Source organism: Kogia breviceps, chromosome 3 (genome assembly GCF_026419965.1).
Source record: "Kogia breviceps isolate mKogBre1 chromosome 3, mKogBre1 haplotype 1, whole genome shotgun sequence".
NCBI classification, from domain to species: domain Eukaryota; kingdom Metazoa; phylum Chordata; class Mammalia; order Artiodactyla; family Physeteridae; genus Kogia; species Kogia breviceps.
The window spans coordinates 43024117-43047895 of NC_081312.1; the positions used below are offsets into that span (position 1 = coordinate 43024117).

General features: G+C 35.4%; 1 protein-coding gene across 2 annotated transcripts in view; it reads right to left on the minus strand.

Moving 5' to 3' along the window:
• ARID4A (AT-rich interaction domain 4A) overlaps positions 1-23424 on the minus strand; it is a 61205-nt gene extending 37781 nt beyond the window's left edge. The window contains exons 1-11 of one of the 2 annotated variants that reach the window (XM_067028418.1): positions 23348-23424; positions 21962-22018; positions 20071-20181; positions 17962-18027; positions 16872-16962; positions 9424-9503; positions 9235-9329; positions 7840-7972; positions 4560-4639; positions 2843-2919; positions 2290-2456 (exon numbers count right to left, since the gene is read on the minus strand). In XM_067028418.1, the coding sequence (XP_066884519.1) occupies positions 2290-2456; positions 2843-2919; positions 4560-4639; positions 7840-7972; positions 9235-9329; positions 9424-9503; positions 16872-16962; positions 17962-18027; positions 20071-20181; positions 21962-21967 (906 nt within the window). In that variant the 5' untranslated portion in view covers positions 21968-22018; positions 23348-23424. Of the gene's footprint in view, positions 1-2289; positions 2457-2842; positions 2920-4559; positions 4640-7839; positions 7973-9234; positions 9330-9423; positions 9504-16871; positions 16963-17961; positions 18028-20070; positions 20182-21961; positions 22019-23109; positions 23318-23347 lie in introns of those variants that run through there. The other variant, XM_059059637.2, reaches the window with a different exon arrangement.
• Between the last annotated feature and the right edge of the window lie 355 nt (positions 23425-23779).

The window sequence follows — 23779 nt, forward strand, 5'->3', positions numbered from 1 at the left end:
AATTAGTTTCTATTGGGTAATTCAATAAAGTATATGCATGAAAATGAATATCTGAAAAATAGTTTTAAATAATCATATAATCAGTGACTACATTTTGCGATTGTGCTTTTTTTTCTTTAGTAGATGAAAAGCATCTTGGTTCACTTAGTTTTAACAGTTCATAATTTAAGTACTACATTTTAAGAAGATACTATCCTTACAAAGGTCCTTACCTTTTTAAATTTCTTTACTTACTACCTGCAAACAATAGGTAACAGAGCTTGCCTCTGCTCTTCATTCTTTTTTTACTAACATTTACTCACAGCTTAAATAAAACATTATGACTTTTACAAAATTAATAGCTATAATAAGACCACTATTTACTACTTACTATTTTACAGCCATACTCTCTACCCTTACTACACAGCCTTTTTAACCCTCTTTGTTTAAAATTTCAGGTTTTTTGGGGGGGTGGGGATCAGGGAAAATGCAATTTTGAAAGGGATACAAATTAAAAGTATTAGCAAAAATCAAGAGACTATGTATTTCAGTATTTGGCAATATAAGATCCTAACTTCAATGTTAATTTAGAAAAAAAAAAAAAAGCAAAACCAGACTGCAACAGTTCACACCCTGAAAATGTGGCCTATTTACCCTGAAAACATATAATCTATAAATAAATACAGATAAAATACAAAAATCACATTTAATATTCAGACTTTAAATCCCCAATTTTTCCAAACTGTCATTATCATTTTCATTTCAAAATCGATCTTATGTTTCAGAAAAATAGCCTTCATTCTCTGATATTCTAAAAATAGACTCCTACTGTCTCTTTTACATGAAACAATTACGCTTGGTTACAAGTCTTACCACATCAGCCAAATCATCAATACCTAAAATTCTTTAACCTCATTTTTGGCAATCAAAATGGTAATATATAAAAAAAATCTTACCTATATGCTGCATTTTCTTTCACATGTAAAATGGTTAGATTCCCCTTCTACTTAATCAGTACAGTATCTGAACATTTTTCAGTCTGACTTGCAATATTTGCTTTCCCTCTTAGGGCATAGCATCCGCAGGGTTATACAGCACTACTTACATTCTCTTCCACATAAAAATCAGACATTACATGAAAGGAAAAGAAAGACAGCCCATTTCAAAGCATCTGGCAAACCTCCACTGGCAACCCGCCAAGCCTCTGCAAAACCTTCCTGTCTTTCCGAGCATGCTCACTTAAAACCAACAGCACGTTACTATGGCAACTCTGTAGGCAGCCTGTAAGTATGAACCGCCATTCTGATTTCAGAGTGCAAAAAGCCAAATACTGCAGGGGAAGTAAAAGGGAAGAAATACCTTATGCCCTATATCACATACAAGTATATTCATTTTGTTTCAAAAATTCTTATTTGTGTATGTAAAACAGAAACAAATATTCCACATTTTCCAAGCAAATATTTTTCATGCTAAAATAGGTCTTTTTCAGTAAACTCATTCTCTTTGTCTGCCCCAAAGCCCCTTTACCTCATAACAACCAAAACTATACTGGACAGTTTATCCCACTTGACAAAACACTGCTGAAAAAATAGACAGCAATATTCATGTAAGCAATTATGAGGTACTTCATGAATGATTTCCTACAATTACATATACATCCTTAACAACACAGTGATATTACAAAGAAAACCATTAGCACCTATAAAATACAATCAAAATCTTTTCTATGATTTATCCAACTGCCAAATGAAATATTCTTCCATTTAGATAGGATTTTTTTAATCCTCATTATCCTTGAGATACTGTGAAATGTCTGTAAAGAGGTAAGATTTCAAAGTTAAGACAGACCAGACCTGTGTTCAAATCTCTGCTCTCCACATTTGAGCTGTGTCATCTTTGGAAAGTTATTTTATCTTTCTGACCCTAACTTTTCTCTTTAAAATAGAATAATAACAGTTACTCCATCTGGCAATAATTTAAATGAGTTAACACATGTAATACACCTAAAAGTTACATTTCCTTCCTCCTTGGTTATTTGGAAAAGATGTTATTTAAAAAAAAAAAAAAGTTTGCACTTGCTGCTCATTTAACCTGAAAAGTTCCTCTTTGTCATCTCTTACCCACTAAAAATTAGTTCTGATTTGCCCACTAAGCTAAAAGCCAGAAAGCTCCCCCTTTTCCAAATAAAGCTGAGCTAGAAAAAGATAGCAACAAATAATATAAAGAATCTAACACAGGGAAAATATAAGAAGGTATTTTTTTAGAGTATTAAAATGTTTTCATATGTTACAAACATGAAATTTCACCTACCATCTCTTCTTCTTCCTTTTTGGCCTCCTTTTCCTTCTCTTCATCATTTTCTTCAGCTGGGCCAACTTCATCATCACTACTGGATGACTCAAGGATTTCACTTATATCCATTTTCCAATTATCAGGAACAACTCTAGTTTTTAAGAAGATGCTTGCTTTCTGCAGCCCTAAAAGTAAAAATGTACTTCAGCAGTTGTTATGGAATTAGCACCACAGAATAATACAAAGCCATGACATTCAGAGTCAGAAGATCTGGATTCAAATTCAGCTGTCATTTCTAAAATGATACAGTAAATTTGAACATATAAGTTATAATATTATATTAATGTTTATTTTTCTCTAGGGAATACTGTCAGAAATGTTAGTGATAAAACATACAGAGAATTAAGGTCAAATACTTTATCTAGATATTTTAAAAACGCATTAAAGAAGAGTAGATATCAACTCTAAACAGTTAAACTGGCACCAGAAAATATTCAGTCTTGCTTTTGCCACTAAATTTGTCATTTAGTGTCACATCATGAAATAATGGATTGATTCATCCTTATTTTACCTGGTTTAGCAGAGAGCTCAGATTCAGGTAGATTGAGAATGTCTACTTCCTTGATATCCTTTCTTGCTATAGAATAACTAATTATAGAGAAGAATAAATAGGAGGGAAACCATTATTAAATAAGAATTATCACTTAAAGAGTCATGTTAACACAGAAAATATAAATCTCAAAATCAAAATTATTTTACCTATAAATTGTTTTAAAAAGACCATGTATATTCTAATCCTTAATAAAGGGCAAGAGGTAATATAGGCAAAGCTAATTAATATCTTAATTCTAAAGATTCACATACTCAAAGCACACTAATTTGAGAGCCTCAAATTTGTAATATTTCAATTTATGCAACCCTCTTACCTACAATATGGGGTAGTTTATAACAGCATGGTGATTCCCTTATAGTGTCTATTTTGATCTTTCGTATTTCTCAAATTGACTGTTCAGTTCAGTATGAAGAATTTAATAGATGGTAACATTAAAATATTTTTATTATTGTAAGATATATTATGGTATCAAATTTTTCACAGAGAATCACAACTCAATAAATACATAATTTTACATTTTTTGGAAACAAAGCAAAGCTGAAGTGAAGGAAGGTTTCTAAAACTCTGACCTTTTTTTAAATTAATTTTTATAGGAGTTCAAAATCTGACTTTTAATCAGAAAAAAGTCAAAATAATTATTCTAGTAATATAAATTCTATTAAAAGTAAATTTCATGTTTTATAATAGGAAATAGTACACATAATAAAAATAAAGAATTCTTACAATTAGGGCTTCCCTGGTGTCTCAGTGGTTAAGAATCTGCCTGCCAATGCAGGAGACACGGATTCGAGCCCTGGTCTGGGAAGATCCCACATGCCGGGGAGCAAGTAAGCCCGTGCACCACAACTACTGAGCCTGAGCTCTAGAGCCCGTGAGTCACAACTGCTGAAGCCTGCACACCTAGAGCCCTTGCTCCGCAACAAGAGAAGCAACCTCAATGAGAAGCCCGCGCACCACAAAGAAGAGTAGCCCCTGCTCGCCACAACTAGAGAAAGCCCGCACGCAGCAACTAAGACCCAACACAGCCAAAAATAAATAAATTAATTAATTAAATAAATTTTTTTTAAAAAGAATTCTTACAATTAAAGAGAAAATCAATACTATGCTTTACTTTAAAACTTTTTAAATATTATTCTCACATATTGTTGTTCAGTTTTTATATAAAAATTTTAGGGACTTGCCTGGTGGCACAATGGTTAAGAATCTGCCTGCCAGTGCAGGGGACATGGGTTCGAGCTCTGGTCCGGGAAGATCTCACATGCTGCGGAGCAACTAAGCCCATGCACCACAGCAACTGAGCCTGCGCTCTAGGGCCCGCGAGCCACAACTACTGAGCCCATGTGCTGCAACTATTGAAGCCTGTGTGCCTAGAGCCCGTGCTCCGCAACAAGAGAAGCCACCGCAATGAGAAGCCCGCGCACCACAACAATGAGCAGCACCCACCCGCCGCAACCAGAGAAAGCCCGCGCACAGCAACTGAAGACCCAATGCAGCCAAAACTAAAATAAATAAATTTATTAAAAAAAATTTTTTTTAAATAACCTACATTACAAAAAAGTCAAAACATATTAGGTAACAACTTCTCAGTTCATGAAATGATTAAACTTTAAAAAATAAAGTCTTGATTTCCATTTTTTTCTCCCAATGTAACACTATTAAGTGATTCATTACTCACAATTTAGAATCGATAAATGACCGAATTAAACATTGGTCTTTTTTCACTGTGATATCATCATTACAACTGGGAGATACTACCTGAAATATAAAATAAAAGCAGATTGATTACTACTTTCCCTACTCAAAGAAAGAATATATTTTTTAAAATAACAATTCTGGATCCCCTAACTTCTTGAAATGATTATATTTGACAAGAAATACGTTCACTATCAACAGCTTCCATACCATAATAAATTACTTACAAAAGATTGCCTTATAATTTTTCTTTAGCATATTGGCTTTCTAGATATTTAATATACATAGTCATTAGATAATTAAATGAATAATTAATGAAATATAAACCATAATGTGACCACTTAAAAAATATCAAGATTTATTCTAAGCCAAATAATAACTCATTTACTGTCCAAAAAACAAAATGTATGATCTATGATGAAGACATGCCATATTATATAAATGCACTTAAATCAGGATCAATTTTGAAATCTGGCTATTTGATTAAAATAAGCACCTAAGTTCCCATTCTTACCAAGGCATGTACAATTTTTAGTAGTTAAACAAATCAGAGAAAATCTGAGTGAAGAACTTTTAAATTTCTTAACTTTTAAAAATAACAAATGTCTTAATATTAGTAACTAACCAATCTCTGTATATTCTTTACAGAATTTAATATTTTAAAAACATTAAAGGTTACTAATAAATTGCTGAACTGTACCTGCTCAACATTAGCCCCTCTGTGGTAATCTAGCACCAACCACAGAACTTTATGCATTGATGGAAATGTTCTCTGTCGGCACTGACCAATATAGCAGCAAGGAATCACATGGGACTGAGCACCTGAAATGTGGCCAGTTCAACTGAGAGACTGAATTTTTAATTCTATTTAATATTAATTAAGTTACAATTTAAACATAAATAGCCACACACGGCTCATGACTATCATATTAAGCAGCGTTATGTCCAGAAAATCAAAAATTCTTGGCAGTTGTATCAGCTGTCTTAACATCAGATGGTATTAAATCTTTTTTTGTTTGTTTGTTTGTTAGGTGCTGGTAATTACTAGACTAATTTTATAGCTGTGTCTGCCCTCACGGAGCTAACACTGAAATGGAAGGGTAAATACAAAAAAAACATAACAAAGGCTATAAGTACAGTGATACCAACTAGGCATAAGATAAAATATCAATAAAAACACCTAGGTGGAAGATTTAACCAGACCTGGGAAGAGAAAATGTGTGGAGGCAAAGGCTTAAGTCTTAAAGGATGAGCAGACAGAACCCAAGGCTTAATTACCTCACCTGTGAACCACTCTAATGGCCTCCAAATTGATTCCTATCACCTCCACTCCTTTCAACAACAATCCATCCACCATACCACTGCTCATTAACATTCCTAAATATGCAGCTCAAATAATGTCACTCTTCTGAAAAATTCTATGCAGAACTATGTCCAGATTCTTTAGATGAAATTTTAAAGACCCTTCTGCCCTCGATCCAAATTATTTCCCAGTCTTCTTTCCTATTATAACCCTATTCACATCTAATATTTAGCCAAACTGGAGTCCCAGAGCAAATAGTTTCATGAACAAACCCCCTTCTTTCCTCTTACTTATTCTGTTTCTTCTAAGAAAGTTCTCTAGTGAAGCTCTGCTAACTAACTTTAAATCCTTCAAGGCTCAGCTCAAAAGCTTCATGAAGGCTTTTTTTTTTCCTTTTTTTTTTCTTTTTGGATTTCCTTCAAATAAACGCAAGGTCTCAGGACAAGAAGTCCTAATATTGAATGTATACTATTTTATATTACAGTTACTTGGATTATTCTCTGCAGTACACTAAAATCATCAAATGTAAGATTGATTCTTACACTGACTCTAACTCATCCTTTATTTTATCACCTGGGAAATGATAAACCTGTTGAGTAAATAAAGGCTTTTATTTTTTTTAATCTCTTGACAAATTATGACCTGAGTATTCTGAATCCAAACTCATTTACTTGTTGGCCTATACAACTGAAAGGTTCAAAGGATTTTCAGACTTTTCCTATGTAAAGTAAATCTACTACATAGGAATTGAGTAATGTATTTACATGCACATAGAAACTTAAAAAAAAAAAAAGGCCTCAGTTCTTTAAAGGAGTCTAACCTAATTTGGGAGGTATTTTGTGCCAAAATTATTATTAGAGATATATGTGATATCAAAACTCAGAGAAGAAGGGACATACTTATGTTAAAGTGGTTAGGGGAGAGTCTGCAGGAAAGGTAGGACCTGAACTGAGCCTTAAGACATAGTTAAGAGGAGAGGAATAGGAAGAAGAGAAAGGGGAGATAGGTATTACCAAGTACTATTGATTCCTCTTGTGAAGTAATTCTCTTGCCCATACCTTCTCATTCCTTTCCCAAGTAAGCAAAGGTTAGTTTTCTCTACCAATCTACCCAAGATTTGCCATTTCTAAAGCCTACGTATACCCTTCCTTTTCATAAAACTTTGTCCTATTCCACTGTCTGCACCAAAAGTTTTTTAAATTACTATATAATATTCAACTACTATACAGTCTTTGAGATGTGTATAGTAAACTCCTTGAGGGAGTGTTATGTCTCATACCTCTTTCTTTTCTTAAGGAGCTTAGAGCAAAGCTGAAGTCACTGTAAATCCTTAGTAAATACTAATTGATTTAAGGGGTAAAGGACTGGAGGAGTGAAGTGTCTTACACAGGGAGCAGTTAAGAAAGAGCCTAAGTAGACAGCTTACACTACTAAATGAGAAACAAACTAAGAGCTAGGGATGACCACAGATATCCATCTAAAAATGCAGAACTGATTCAATAGGCAGAGTCAGTGCCGGTTTTGTTTTTTTTTTTTGAGAATGGGACTATCTCACGATTAAATCAATGTTTTAAAATTTCTCTATAAAAGTTACTTCTAGAAAATAAGTCTGAATTTAGTAAAGAAAGCATTCAGGCATCAAGTTAAGAGAAGCTGGTGGTAGGTACTATATATCAGGTGAAAAAAGGTGATGGGAACAGAGTAAAAACAGACCACTGGACACATTTTGAAGGAAAAACTGAAAGATCTCAATAAATACTTGGTTACAGTGAATTAAATAAAGGAAATAACAAAAGAAGACAGTGAAGTATGTGGGACCTGAGTAGGATTGCTCAATTTTGCAATAAAGTCCAAACTAAATTTGTGTAACATTCTCAAAATATTTTAAATGCTTTCTTAAAATCCATGTTAAACAAATACTTTAAATGGTTAATTAACTTTGCAAAGAAACCATACTTACCAAAGCAGGATACCATTCACTCTTCTCAGATGTAGATATCACACTTACAACTTTTCCTAATAATTCATCATTGAGACGTCGCTTATCTTCATCTTCCTCTTCACTACTTTCTTCTTCTTTTTCATCTTCGTTACTAAAAGTTAGAATAACTTTATCATGATCTTAACATCAACCATTTTTGATACAGTCATTACCCCAGGGTAATAGCCTCTTCATGCAAGTTGGAATTGAAGAAATGGATACTTCCCTAGCCCAAAAGAAGTGGTCCTGCGCTGTCCATGGTAACGCTGAGTCCACTTCACTAGATCAGTGAGGACCTGGACTTAGACTCTCATGCCAACCACCAGCCGGGACACAAAAGCTGAATCACCAGGAAGTACTCACTGTGCCAAATACAGTTTAAGAGATTGCCCTTCCACTTTTTATGTATGCCAGGTTCCAGATAATATAACTCTAATTCTCCAACAAGTTAGGAAAAGATCTCACCAAACACATCAGGAGGTTTATTTAGATAACCTATCTGGATAACTAAACAATCAGACAAGGCCACAATGAGGAAAAATCTACAAAACAATTGGCCTGTACTCTTCAAAAATGTCACAGTCATGAAAAGACAAAAAAAGGCTGAGGAACTTTTCTAAATTAAAGGAGACTTAAGAACCACATAAACTAAATGCATTGCATGATCGTGGACTGAATCCTGGAATCAGGCGATGGTATAAAGGCTATTATTGGGACAAGTGGCAAAATCTGAAATAGGTACTATATATTATAAAATAATAGCATTGATAATAGCATTCTATTAATGTTATCTGTTCTGAATTTGATAACCATACTTTGATTATATAAGAGAATGTCCTTGTTCTTACATAAACTATTTTCGGTAAGAAGTCATGATGCTTGCAACTTCCTCTTAAATGGTTCAACCAATTAAAATTATTATTAAATAAAAAATAATTATAATATATGTATATAAAGACAGGAAATGATAAAGCAAATGTGTCCAAAAGTTTTAATAATTTAGTGAATCTGGATGATAAGTACATGAAAGTTTATTGTATTAGTCTTACAATTTTTAAACTTGAAATGTTTTTGAAATAAAAAGGCTAAATAAAAAAACACATATACGCATATAACATAGCAAAATAATCCTATCAATTAAGGAATTTGGCAAAGTAACTCAAAACAAAAATAGCCTTTTTAAAAAAGGGGTTGAGATCATTATTCCTATTACTTTGTCCAAGAACTGAGAACAAAGTCTACTCAGCGTAAAATGTCTAAAACAATGATACAGGATGCTGTGGAAAGGTCACCCAAACAAATTTCACCACGGTAGAAAAACCACTTATTTAATGTTGTGATAACTGTAATGTTACTGTACATGAAAACACTCACACAGGCAGAGAGGACCTCCTTCCTCTGTTCATCTTCTTTGCAATTACTGGAGTTCCAAAATGCTCTGGATTTGTTAATGGAAGCTGGTCAAGAGTCTGGATAAGAAACAGACAAATTAAAAATAAATCACTTTTTGCTTCTACATTAGTAGCTGTGTTCAATTTTAAAAGTCCATCCATGTTACCCTACCTCACTCTCAGCGAAATGTCTCTCTCCTTTTAAGCATAGTGAGGTACGTCTCAATGTTCTCTCATCACCATCATCAAACACTGCAATAGTCAAAAGATATCAGAGAATTTATGCACACTTATTGCTATTTACCTGGGGCTTAAGAACCATTAGTTACGCTTCAAAACCTTTTAAAATATACACACATTTTTCATTCTATAGATACCAAACAAACACAGGTTAGTGGCTGCCCCAAACAGCTTAAGTGTCTCCATTCACTTCTTCAATCTCTATCACTACAGAACGACCTTCTTAAACCATTAGCAACCTCAAAGCACAGATAAATTACCTTTAATCTTAGAAGAACCAGCAAAAACCTGGTTTTAAAAAAAGAAAGTATTATGGGTTTTTTCGAAATAGAAACTGACTGCTCGTAATGCTGCTGGTTCACTCTACTGCTTCTACTTATTTGCGTGATAACCTAATACAACAGAAGTACTGGTTGCCAAATTCTAAACTCATAAGATTCAACTTGTTTCTTTTGCTAGAGGAGGATGCAAGAAGTTTAGAAATAAAAGTTGAAACACCAGAAAGAAGAAAATTTTTTTAATTCTAAAAAGTAAGTCATAATTGCACAGAAGCTTTCTCAAGTTTTTATTTCTACTACATTTAAAAGAAATCATACTACTTGGAAACTGTGTAAATATTTCAAGAAAATGGGGGGAAGGAATTTAACAATTTACTACCAATGCTCTTCATATATCTAGCTATATATATTATTTTGATAATTTTATAGGTTTTATTTTCCAGAAAGGTACTCTGATTTTACCATCTAATATTCACAAAGAAAATTTTCTCAGAAGATACCTGATGCCCAGCATTATAAAAAAATAAAATACAAGAAGACAGAATCCTTACCTCTGATACTTAAAATGTGTATACATATCAGCAAATGTTTATATATATTATGGAAAAAGCACATACACAGGAAAGCATACATAAACAAGTGATTATTATTTTAAGATTTAATCCTAATTTTTATAATTCTACATGTTTTTCAATTTTTTAATGTTTTTCCAATTTAACAGAATAGATTAATGTTAAGAAAGGAAAATTCTGGGCTTCCCTGGTGGCGCAGTGGTTGAGAGTCCGCCTGCCAGTGCAGGGGGGCATGGATTCATGCCCCAGTCTTGGAGGGTCCCACGTGCCGCGGAGCGGCTGGGCCCGTAAGCCATGGCCGCTGGAGGCCCGTGTTCCGAAAAAAAAAAAAAAAAAAAAAAAAAGGAAAATTCTACGTTATCTTGATTTCATATCTTAAAATCTTTACCTTGTTGTCTATATAATTACAATTACAATTAATTTTTTTAAAGGGCTGCTTTATTAGCAAAAACTTTGCCTTTGAATCGTAAACTTTTTTCATGGTAGAAACAACTATGTAAGAGTACTCAACTTCTTCAATATTTATCCACCTCAGTCAGTTCCTTCTCTTAGACTAAAGGCACCTAGTTTAGATTCTCTTCCATGCAGGAGACAATGCAGGGAATATTAAAAGCTCCTGATGCACATATTTAAAGAACCATAATAATTCCGCAAAATCATCTGTGTTATATACGCTGTCAGTGATGCAGAAATTAATGACCACCTGCAGACACAATGACAGGATAAAACATAACATCCCCCAACAATTACATCACTAATCTACACTTGATTAACACTGGTTTAAACATTTGTATCACAATTATGATTTATATGGTGTCATCGAGTCTGATAAATAAACCATTGCTCTTTGAAAAATTCAAAATCATGAAATTATCATACCAAACTTAAAATAATTTTTCATGTTATTATTAATGTCCATAAGTATGCTAACGAATAAAACTTAAAAGTTCCAATCTTCCTTAATGCCTACAATACCAAAGATGGTGACACTGGACACACACATATACACTATATACACCACATTTAAGTGGTGGAGATGTGAGGAAGGAAAATGAGAATATAAGACATATCACTAATATCAAATTTATGCAACAAAATCTTTTCCACAATGTTTTATTATTAATCATTGGCAGCCCCAAATCAAAATGCTCTGTTAAGAAATTTCAACAATTTAACATTGAGTTCTTGTTTTTTAAAAATATTCACCTTGAAATACATCAGATTTTTGAAGGAAAAAATTAATCTTACTTCAACACAATTTTACCATGGTTAGAAATAAGGTAAGGACCAAAGTCAACTGTAGTACAAATAACCTTTTTACATTTTTTCACAGGAACCGAACCCCTTCCAACTTCAAGTAAACAAAGAGAAACAGAATTTTCTCTGTTTCTCTTAAAAAAAATTTTAAGAATTTTTTTAATTCATAAAAGTATGTATTTGAGTACTTTATACAAGTTTGTTGAGCCATATAACTTCTCAAGATTTTCTGAAAGACAAACAGAAAACAACATAGTGGACCAATTTAATCATGACATCCCTGATTATCAAAATCATTAAGAAGTTCCATCTAGGGCTTCCCTGGTGGCGCAGTGGTTAACAATCAGCCTGCCAATGCAGGGGACACTGAATCGAGCGCTGGGCTGGGAAGATCCCGCATGCCGCGTAGCAACTAAGACCGTGCGCCACAACTACTGAGCCTGTGCTCTAGAGCCCACGAGCCACAACTACTGAAACCCACGCGCCTAGAGCCCATGCTCCGCAACAAGAGAAGCCACCGCAGTGAGAACCCCGCACACTGCAAGGAAGACCCAATGCAGCTGAAAATAAATAAATAAATAAATAAATAAAATTTATTTTTTACAAGTTTCCTCTAGGGAATTCCCTGGCAGTCCAGTGGTTAGGACTCTGCACTCTCACTGCCAAGGGCCCAGGTTCAATCCCAGGTCGGGGAACTAAGATCTCACATGCCACACGGTGTGGCCAAAAAAAAAGTTTCCTCTATAACTTCCATGTTAGAAATATCATCTTAAAGAACACATAATTTGAAGACATTGAACACTGACTCTGGCATTTTGATAAGAGTGAAATAATTAACTGGTGTGTGTATAGTATATTAAGCTTATTTTTGGTTCAAGGTGTATACTACAGCATGCCAAGAGAAAAAAAGTCAGAGTATAAGGATTTAATAATTATAAGATATGAAATGTCTTTTACTTGCCAAAAATGGCATTTGAATAGATCATTCACTGAGTGCAAGAGAGCAGATACTACAAAAGTTGTATCTGTTAGTATATTACATACAAATTCTAAAACCTAATTTGAGGACAATGACAAAGCTAAGACTCTATAACATTAATCATATGAGACAAAATAATGCTAATGGAAACAAATACACAGAGCCTGACCCTAAACTGTTAGAATTCAAAGAAACAAAAGTAACAGGGATCTAATCTAACTACTAAATACGAAAGATTTACCTCTTATCATAGCACTGTTAGATGCTAGAGAATAATAAGATAATAACAACAGTAAATTAACTTTATCTATCCAAAGATACAATTGGCTATTACTTATTAAGCTTCTACTATGCCCTAATCCTCACAGCAGCCTCTACAGGGTCGGGATCACTATATTCCTTTTATAGATAAAGAAATTGAGAATTAGAAGGGTCATCTATGAGCTACAATTTAGTTAAGGGAGGATCAAAATGAATTAACAAACAGGTAAGAAACAGAAGCATAAAATGAACACCGGAAAGAGAGTTAAGAATTCTGGCTTGATAAACAACAAGGTCCTACTGTATAGAACAGGGAACTACATTCAATATCCTGTGATAAACCATAATAGAAAAGAATATGAAAAAGAATGTATACATATGTAAAACTGAATCACCTTGCTATACAGCAGAAATTGACGCAACACTGTAAATCAACTATATTTCAATAATAAAAATTAATTTTTTAAAAACCCTCTAACTTTATCTTGTTAAACAAAACATAGACAAAAAAAAGAATTCTGACTTCGTGGAAATAAGTATTATTGTTATATCTGTTTATATGGGTAACAACAAGACATTTCACGTGATACAGTAAAAACTTTAAAATTAAAAATATATGCATACCCTAGGTAAAACCAATAGTTCTGTTGCTCATAAAATCATCTGTGATAACTACAGAAGCCCCTCAGCAGCTAAGATCAAAAACTTCAGGAATCTGGAAATTTAAGAAATTAACATTCAAATGTAAAATTATGTTAACAAAATATCATGAGAATGTTAAGTCTTACAGAAGGCTATTTAAACAATGGGTTAAAGCCTATCACAGGACTAAATAGATTTGTTACTTAGTACTTTTTTCTTAATGAATGATTTTCTAGTCAGGGGAATAACCACTTGGCTTTGAAAACATTTTGTGGTTGATTCTGGTTATAACAACATTGGTCATAAGCAGTTCTAATCAAATTAAAAGCCTTAAAAGCCTACAGCACATTCTACAAAAGTTAGTCCATTCACCAGGTTAATGTAACCCTCCTCTACTCCTTTAACTTAGAATTTCCATGAGATCTGATAAAACTGATGTGCAAAATAATAAGGTATGAAAAAAATCCAGAAACTTAAAAAGTATTTGTCACAAAAATATATCAATGATCAAAAAGATTTTAGTGTTAAACTTGATATATGATGTGTTTATGTACATTTTATATAAACTATTTAAATTAAAAGCAACTTTCTCCTTTACATTTTTCTTATTTTTCAAATACAATGTGTTATTTTTATATTCTAACAAAGCAAAAGAACAGTTTTAGCATGTCTTACTGACAGTTATATTCGTCAGGAATTAAAGGCAACATTCAGGTGGAGATATGAATTCTAATCCCAATTTTGGTATCTTCTGAATGGCTGGACAGATAACAGTATACTTCCATACATTATAGATTCCTTATCTTTAATGCAAGGAAAAGAACTGCCAAATGAATAAACTGCTAGGAAGCATTGTTTTATGATAGGAAGGGGAAATATTTCGAAGTCTCAAAAAACATAAAAATCCCTGAACTGGTGCTATTTATTGTTCAACATTGGAGGGCAAGGTATTATTAGATTTTTTTAAATTGAGTTATATTAGATCCATAATCTTTTTCAAAATTGGTCATTCAAGCTATAATATGAAAAATTAATACCTATTTATATAAGGAGTTAATAACAGTTTCTCAGATAACTTTTGATCACTGATAATTATAACTCTTATTTAATCCAAATCAGCAGTATGGTATCCCCTTTTGTTTCATTTTTAAGAGCCTGACATAATTTCAAGTCCTTTTAGAATGAAAAAACATCGAGACCATTAACAATACTTTGAATACTTTCTGATTCTACCTATATAACACTTTGCTAGGAATTAGAAATCAAGAAAAATTCCATAAAAGAGCAATTAAGTTGTCACTCAATTAGAGAAAATTATAGAAAGTTCGTGACCTGTGAGAGATTACACATTTTATTTTGCCATCTTTTAATAAGGACCATTCTTTATGTGGCCTACATCCTTCAATACCTAAACATTCTTTATAGCACAGTGCTATACTGAGTATACTTAAGACAATAGTGCCTCTTAACATCTTAAAATTTTCTGGTCACTGTCTCTCATTACACAGATGCAAAAATCTTAAATATTTTGGATTCTTCTCCCTGAATTAGTCTCTGTTTCTACAAATGTGGTCTGTTTTTCTAAGTGTGTACTAACTGCATTAGATTCAGCCAATGTGCTTATAAAAAAGAAAGATTCTTGGGTTGCCATCCCAGACCTACTAAATTAGAGATATTTGGGGTCCTCAAATCCTTGTTTTTTCAAATGAGCACCAAGTGATTCTTATGTACACTAATGCTTAATATATGAACTATATGCAATTAAGATTCTAAGCTCTTTGAGAACAAGAATTATACAATTTCTTCTGTTATTAACTATCAAAGAAAATCACAACAGAGAATGCTCAGTAGCCACTAGTTTTCATCAATATTAAAGTACCATTCATGTAAAGGACAGAGATTGCTATTCATAATTGAAGGATTATTCTGGGGTGCAGAAAATCCAAAATGTGAAAACCTGGAAAGTATTGCTGCTGCAGAAGTGTTAAGCATTACATCAGTAAAACTTCACAAGTACTGTGAATGTAACCTTGATATTAGGCACCAAATAGGATGCATATTAGTATTCAAACATGCATCACATTATTTCCCATGATTCTGCACATATCAACTCCTATAATTTTTACCACTGCTTTGTTTAATATAGCAAAATTATATCCACTTAAAATCTAAGAGTTAATTTTAAGGTTAGTTTTTAAATCTCTAACAACTATCAACAGTCATAATTAAGCCTCGTAAAAATATGTAATTCAGAATAATAGCACCATTGTGAACCAACACCAACTTGTAGGAGGTCTAAGAATAAAATAGGTTAGAAAATATTAGGTACATACAACACATTGCTACTACTAATAGAACCCACAGAGTAAGACACAGGAAGTACAATTTTCAACCAAAGCGTGTTCTTCACAGCTTTGAGCATCAACTACAGATGAATGATGTTTACCCAAAGCAACAAATCAAGTAAACTAGAAATAAACCTAAAGGGTCATTTCTTTACCTTCTGCAAGGAAACCACAACACTATAATTACATCTTTTATACCAAGACATAAATGTAAAAACCAAATAATGCTATAGATGTTCAGTGTAAAGCCAACAATTGGATGTTATCCACAGGACTGTGTAGTCTGAAAGTAATGAGAGGAGACTTGGAAATCTTAATTATTGCTATTCTCATCAACATAATGACAGCAACAATACAGGCACTACATTTAGGTTTTCATTTACATGCACTGTGACACTTGTTGCTACTCACTACAGTAAAGTTTTTTAAAGCCAGTATAAGCTTATGCATGAAATGTTAAGAATGAATTCACATTAGCAGCATATATATCTTTCATGAAAGGTGTTACTAGGAGAGTCCTGACTGCACTGAAAATCAAAAATTAAGCTATGATCACCTAGGCCTGAATCTACCCTGGCCCAAATTCTTTTAGTCTGTAAATTCTGTGGTAATCTCTATAGTACCCTTATATAAAATAGGCAGCAATACAATAAAAGACTGCAACTATGCAATTTTAATTGTAATTCCAGAAAAAGTTTAAAAGTCTGATGACTTACAATACTAAGTTGTATTGACTTTTCTAATGGAAGAAAAATAACCATATAATTTAACTTTCTTGAAGGGAAATATCAAAATAACCTAAAAAAGAAGTACATTCTTGGATGAAATAGCCATAAGTGGCCAAGTTACTATAAAGAGATAATTGGGTTTTTTTTTTTTTTACCATCAGGGTGTCATTAAAATTTTAGCTGTCTATATCAAGTAAATTGACAGGAAAGAACACATATTTCTCTGCCAAGGTAATGATTCAATGAATTTACAAAACAGAGAGATAGATATGAAACCCTCAAATTAAATCCTCTATATTAAGTTACCTAACTACCTACCCACAGTATACCAACTAGCATCTGTCAACTTGCTGATAACAGCTTCCTGAAAGGATCCATCAGATGTCCTTGTTTCAACAATGGCTCCAACCTAAAACAAAAAATCGAAATTTCATCACCAAATTTAAACAAACCAAATCACTCGTACCAACTATATGACCTGGGTTAAAAAAAGATATCTATTTATGAATTCTACCTTACATTGGCTTAGGTCTTTATCATTTATAGTGTTCATACTTTACCATGCAATTCAAGTCTCAAAATGCTTAGGCTTAAGTGAGATAGCTATTATTACCCCTATTTTACATGTTGAAAATTGTGGTTCAGGAAGACAGAATAATTTGCAAAGAGTCCAGGATGAGAACCCAGTCTTTTCAGTCTCATTCAGAGCTTTTTTTACTACATGATACTGCCTTCAAGAAAATTGTGGAATGTAAGAACCAAGAAACCATAGGACAGTAAAAACAGCTTCAATTTTCTTTCATGTAAATATTGAATATTGGATTCAGCATTTGTATTTAAGGGACCTTTTAGATAAAGGTTCACCTGGAGACAGAGGGATGGAGCAGCTGACCTTCTTTCAGCTTCCAGACCTTTGTATATCAGATATTAACTGAAGTGGTACTCTGACATAACAAAGATTTATAACATAAACAAATGGCCAGAAATGGATGGAAAACATAATGTAGGTATTCATTAAATTGAACTATTAAGTCAACATAGTTTACTTGGTAAGTTAGAAAAACAGAAGATTCAGACACTGGTATATTATACTTATCAAGCTAAACATCTGTAGCAACAATATGAAAACCAAAATGTAGTATTCAGTCCAAGAATTCAAAACAAAAGGTAGATGAAACTCATGTTCACATATATTAAATTACGCTTCTGTAAGATGTTTAACATTCTTAAACTAAGGATACAGCCACTGTAATATCGTAATTTATACTAACTCTACAACAACACCTTATTTGTATTTTTGTTTTCTAATTAACATTTTAAAAGTGTATCTACAAATATAAAATCCAATAAATCACTGTATGAATTTACGATTCATCATTTCAGATTGTAAACTGTACAAAATACGTACTCTTAAAGGACCCTTTACTTGGTCATCTTGCACCAATTGTGTAGTATTATCCTGTTTCAGGAGTACCTAAAAAACATTTTTGCACAATAGTTTGCATGTTACTTTTAGAACAGTACATTTATGGTAATACTGTAACAAAAATGTCTTTATACTTTCTTAGCATCCTGTGGTTACCTCTGGTATAATACTTATTCCACTGTATTTATGTTTATTGTCCCTCTCATTAACTGTGAGCTCCTTGAGGGCTAGAGTCCTCCTTCTTGCTATATCCCCAGCAGTCAGCAAGTGTCAATACATATTACAGGCACTTAATAGATGTTTGCTGAATTAACTATAGAAGGTTTATAATCTGTAGTGATTATTGTAAAACCTTAAAATTGCCTTCATTGCTTTTTATCAACTAGTCATAAAGGTTCTGTCGCCAAGTATATTTAAAAAAAAAAACAGCATCAAACTTTATTGCCTACTTGCAAGGTAAACAAATTAAAACCAGAAGTCTTCTGGTCCTTTATAAAGTAAACCTAAATAATAATCTGATAAGCAATTCAGTTACAAATAAGTGCTCCCTTCTACTACAGATCCTCCCACATATATAAGGTAACCTGCTCTGTTAAGAGACAGGGAGATGGAAAGGGAGCATGTACCCAAATAAGGGGAAACTTCAAATTCTAGGTCATTTATGTATAAGACCTCCCCAGACAATCATTGTATTGATTTTAAATTAAATAAATTAATCTACAAAGAGCCACAATACTAACAAAAAGTTAAAATTCTCAAAGAATTCCAAGTAAATATTTAGTAAGAAAATCCTGTATAGCTGACATAGTAAAAAGGCTATATGAAACAAGGAAGAAATGAATGTCAAATGATATCCTAAGAATACTCGAAGAAAAGTTTCACCAGCAGATGGAAATTTAAACAGACAGTTTATAATAATCACAGATAAATCGATTTGTCTACCACACAAATTACACTCCTCTAGTTTAATGGTTCTCAAACTTCAACATGCCTCAGAAACACTTGAAGGGCTTGTTATAACACAATCATATGACCCCATCCTCAGCGTTTCTGACTCAGTTTGTCTGGGGTGGGGGCCTGAGAATTTGCATTTTAAACCAGTTCTCAGTTGAGACTGATGCTGCTGGTCCTGGGTCCACTGTTCACTTATTCATTCAACACATTCTGAGCTCCCCCTGTTTATAAGGCACTGCTCTAGGTACTGCAAACAGAACAAGGCAAACATTTCCTCCTTCCAGGGTGCTTAATTTTTGTAGGAAAGGATCACATATGTAAGTGAAAAGTAAATTGCAAATCTGAAAGTACAGAATGATCCAATGGTAATAATAACATCAACACTGTTACTGAAAGGCACAGCACAAAATTTGGTAGAACACATCAAGCTTTTTTGGAGTAATATCACAGAGGACCTCCATGAACTTTATTATACAGTTCTACAATGTTAAAAAGCTCATAATAAGCATGGATTACCTTTGTAGTCTAAGTAACTAAGATTATTAAAAGCATTTATGTAGAAAAATTACTAGGAGGAAACACAAAATGATAATAGTAGTATTTCTGAGGTCAACTATGGCTTTTAATCCTTCAGTACTTTTCTGTACTTCCAAATATTGTACAGCAATCAATAACTTTTTTCTGGTCACAAAAGCATCTTAAAATTATCTTAAGATAATTCTTAAGTCATTTTTATTGCTGTCTTGAAATGATCATTCCCACTGTTTTGTTTTGAGTAATCTATTGTTTTTTCTAATCACTTGAAATCATCGCTACCTGAATAATATGAAAGGAGAGAAAATAGATTATAGCCTAAGTAAGCATGCTACTGCAAACAGGAAAGATCCAAATGATGGGAAGTATCATGAGTATGGTATTTCATGGAAGCACTTGGAATAATCTCTCATCTTGAGTTATTTCCCAATTCTTAATGTGCTTTTCCTATAGTTTTGTATATAACAGTGCTTTCACACAGTAATGATTCACAAAGTGAAGTAATAGTTCAATAAATAAAATGTTGATTTGCAGTCTCCTAATTGCATCCCTAATTCTCTTCAATTGAGTTAATAAAGCTGTTGCATTAAAAAAAAAAATTACCTTAACTTTTACCAGCCTTTTCACAGTCTTAATTTTTGCCTCACAGAAGGCACCTCGGTACTTGGCACTGACATCAGTTCCCACTGTCAGGTAGGCAGGCTCATCCGCCGCCTGAAGAAAGGAACATACAATATGAATGTCACTACTATTTCCCCTACTCCAACCTCGAGTCTCATCAAAAGGTTCTGTATTTCAAGTAATAAGAACATTAACATTATTTGCTTATTAATATCATTGATAATTTGAAAAATACCCCTAAATCAAACACTTTATTAGCAATCCTTTACTTTATAAACTATATCCTGAAAACATAAAACAATTTAAATTGTAACTAGAAAGTATCAGTAGGAAATATAATGTTTTTTCATTCAGGTGCAAAATGATTCAACAATTTTATAACATATTTAAGAAATGAAAAAATTTAAAAATCCAGAAAAGGTATATTTATTTTAAGTGTCTCATAAAACTTTAAGTTAGTCAGTTATGGCCTCCTGAAATTTTGTTTTCAAATTAAAAGAAATATTGCTATTAAAATTTACGCTAACAAATACATAATTAAATGTTTATTAATATAGCTACATAAAGGCAACTGTTTTTGGATACACATTAACTGTACAGGTAATAAATGAAGCCAACCCTTTTGATAAGGGGAGCATTATTTAGAAAAATCATTGGCTAAATGCTGCATTTTAAAGCTTTAAATCTAAATTAACTGATGAATGCAGAGATGTGAACTGAGGGTAGCCGTACCTAGTTTATCAACACTAATCTTCTTGATATATTTTTTCTAAAAAGTTTCACAAAGAAATATCTACTTCTAGCAAATGGCCATGATCAGAATGATACATGGAAAGATGTGAGAAATTTCACTCCACCATTCATTTTAATCTTGACAGTAAAAGAATGATTGCTATCTCAATCTGTCACCTTACAAATATTTTCCAAAAGTTAAGTGTATTCATACAAGCTCAACTCAACAATGCTAAATGCAAAGGTGACAGTGTACACCTTAGAGAAATACTTTCAAGTAGAAAATGATTTTTCATTAAGTTTCCCCAACTAACATTAAAGAATGTACACTGTCACTTCAAGGAGATAGGAAAGCAAGAGGAAGTCTGGGAAATTCCTGTATTTCAGAGCTTAATACACTGAAACAGTAAACGAGTAAGGAATCAAGTTTAAAGTTAGTGCATTTACGAATAACGCAAATTGAAGAGAAATACTTTTTGCAAATAAATATCTGACCTGAAACATTCAATGCCACAGAACACAGGATGTTATACCTTCCTTTCCCTTTAAACATCACATACGATGTTTGCAATATTAGTTGTCTTCAGGAGAATATTTTTTAGGCTGGATATACATTTAAAATTTTTACTGCAAGGACTGAACTAAAATTAAGTATTATTAGTTATAATAATACTTAGTTTTACTTCACCTTCAAATATTTTACCCACAAAATTTCACTTTATCCCCAGAAGAAATGGTATCTCCCTTACACAATCCACACATTCCTTCCTTAGAAAATCGCACTGGGGAAGAAAAAAAAAAATCAAAAAATCCCCCAAAGAACCAAAGCAGGACAAAAGCTGTACTTCTGCAAAGGTCGTTGCCAACACAGGAAGTGTTTAAAAATACTAGCCCAATGGACAACAATGGAAAGGCTGCAGCAGCCTTTCCAAAGTGCTAACTGCTTCGGAGAGGGGCCCAACTGACCGTATTTAGACACAATGATCATCTCTCACCCATTCAACACGTCCTCATTTTCAGAAAGCGCTGCTTAGCAGACGAATCAATTCTCAGTAGCAAAAAAAATGACATTCCATAGCACTGGCCGCACGACAGTCAGTGTCCAGGGCACGAGGTTCCGAGCAGCGTCGACTCTACTTACCTTCATTTTCACTGGTGATCTGTGGGGTTCCAGCTCAACGAGCTATCTTCTCAGTCGCTGGAACCAAGGGGAGGGGAAAGACAGGCACAGAATCAGTCAACGAGGGGAGCGACCCGGGAAAAGAAAGTAAACAAACGCCAGCGGGGAGGGGCAGAACCCTCACCAGGGAAGGGATAAGATCCCCTCCGAGGGCAGCCAGGACGCAGGAGCCGAAGGGGTGGCAAGAACCCCACGGGCGCCAAAGGGCAGTGGGTTCCGCCGCGGAGTTCGCCAACGGCCCACCGCGCCCCCGCCTCGCTCGCCACTTTGACCCGGAATGCTCAACTCACAGCTCCAGGACGGGTCGCTCTGGAGAAGGGCAGGGCGCCGTTTGGGCTTCCCCGGGCCCCCCACGGGCGCGGTCGCCGAGCCTTGCCTCAGCCGCCCCCCGGATACCCCGACTTCGGCCCGCGCCCCGCCTCCGCCGATCGGCCCCCTCCGCCCGCCCCGGGCCCGCGGTGGCGGCAGCGGAGTGTCACGGCGCCATTGCTCTCCTTCCTCTGCTCTGCACCATATCAGAAAGGAGAAGCACTTCTTCACCCGAAGGTGCAGGGGCCGTGGCCTTCAGCCCTGAGGCGCGCGAGGGAGGGAAGACCCGCGAGGGGAAGAAGGCTGGGGGGGCGGAGAGAAGGAGGGGAGGTGGCCCGGACAGGGTGTGGGAGGGGAGGGGAGCCGCACAGCGGCAGCCGCCGCCTCCTCCCCGCGCCCGCCTCAACTTTTTGTACAGCCCAGAGCGGTACCAGCCCCCAGTCCCTCGGGTCCAACCACGGACTCCACGGGGGAGGACATGCCGCGGAGTTGGGGGCCAGCTGCTCCAAGCAGCCCGCTCCTCGCCTCGCGGAAGCAAACTTAGCGGCGCGGCCAGCCCACAGCCATTTTCCCGGGGAACCCGGGGAAGCGGCCGAGGAGGCAGCTGCGGCGGCTGTTCCCGCAGTTGCTGCCGCCGCTCCACGACTTGCCCCTTCCCCTGCACTCGCCGCCCCGCTTGCCAAGCATACCCCCTCCCCACCTCCAAAGCTTCCAACTGCACCGGGACCCTGGGCAGCAGCACCAGCTGCTAGTGCCGCTTCGTCCATTCAGTATCCCCCGCTTCTCTTCTCCCCACCTACCAACTGCGGGTGAAGTGCGCGCTGTCAGCCCCCGAGTCCTCCGCCCCACTGACCCCCGTGGGCCCCAGTCCGGGCAGCACCACTCCCGGCCGCGGCGGCAGTTCCTGCGCCCGGTTCCCCACTCGCCCGATTTACTGCCACAATCCACCAAATAACAAGCTGTTGAGCAGACTCGCTTCTACACGAACTCCTATTGGCTGCTCATGACGCCGAAGAGTTTCGGATTGGAGCTCGCTACCTGCCGTCCTCATTGGATGTAGCTCTGAAACTTCACGGATTGGTGCGAAAAACAGCAGGTAGGACATCTGCCACTTATGATTGGTTGCCTCCGAAGACTAACGTTACTGGAGAATCAGGTATTGAGTAAGCAAGTCCTGAAAAATGATTGGTAAAGACGACTCCGGATGTACTTAACTGAGCACTGATTGGTCAATTGAGGGGTCAGGAAGAGCAGTTCGGCACGAGGATTGGCGGTGGGGTGTCCCATGGAAACCGAACCCGGAGCTGTGGCCAGGACTTGCACGGGGGCGGGGCAGGGTCTTTCCAAAGCGCCTGCGCTGAGCCAGTTTCTCGGCGCCATTTTGTCTGGGCAGCGGTGGCCGCAGCTCTACAGCATTTTATGTTTCTGGCGAGACGAGAGCGGAATGTTCATACCGTGGATTCATGTAAG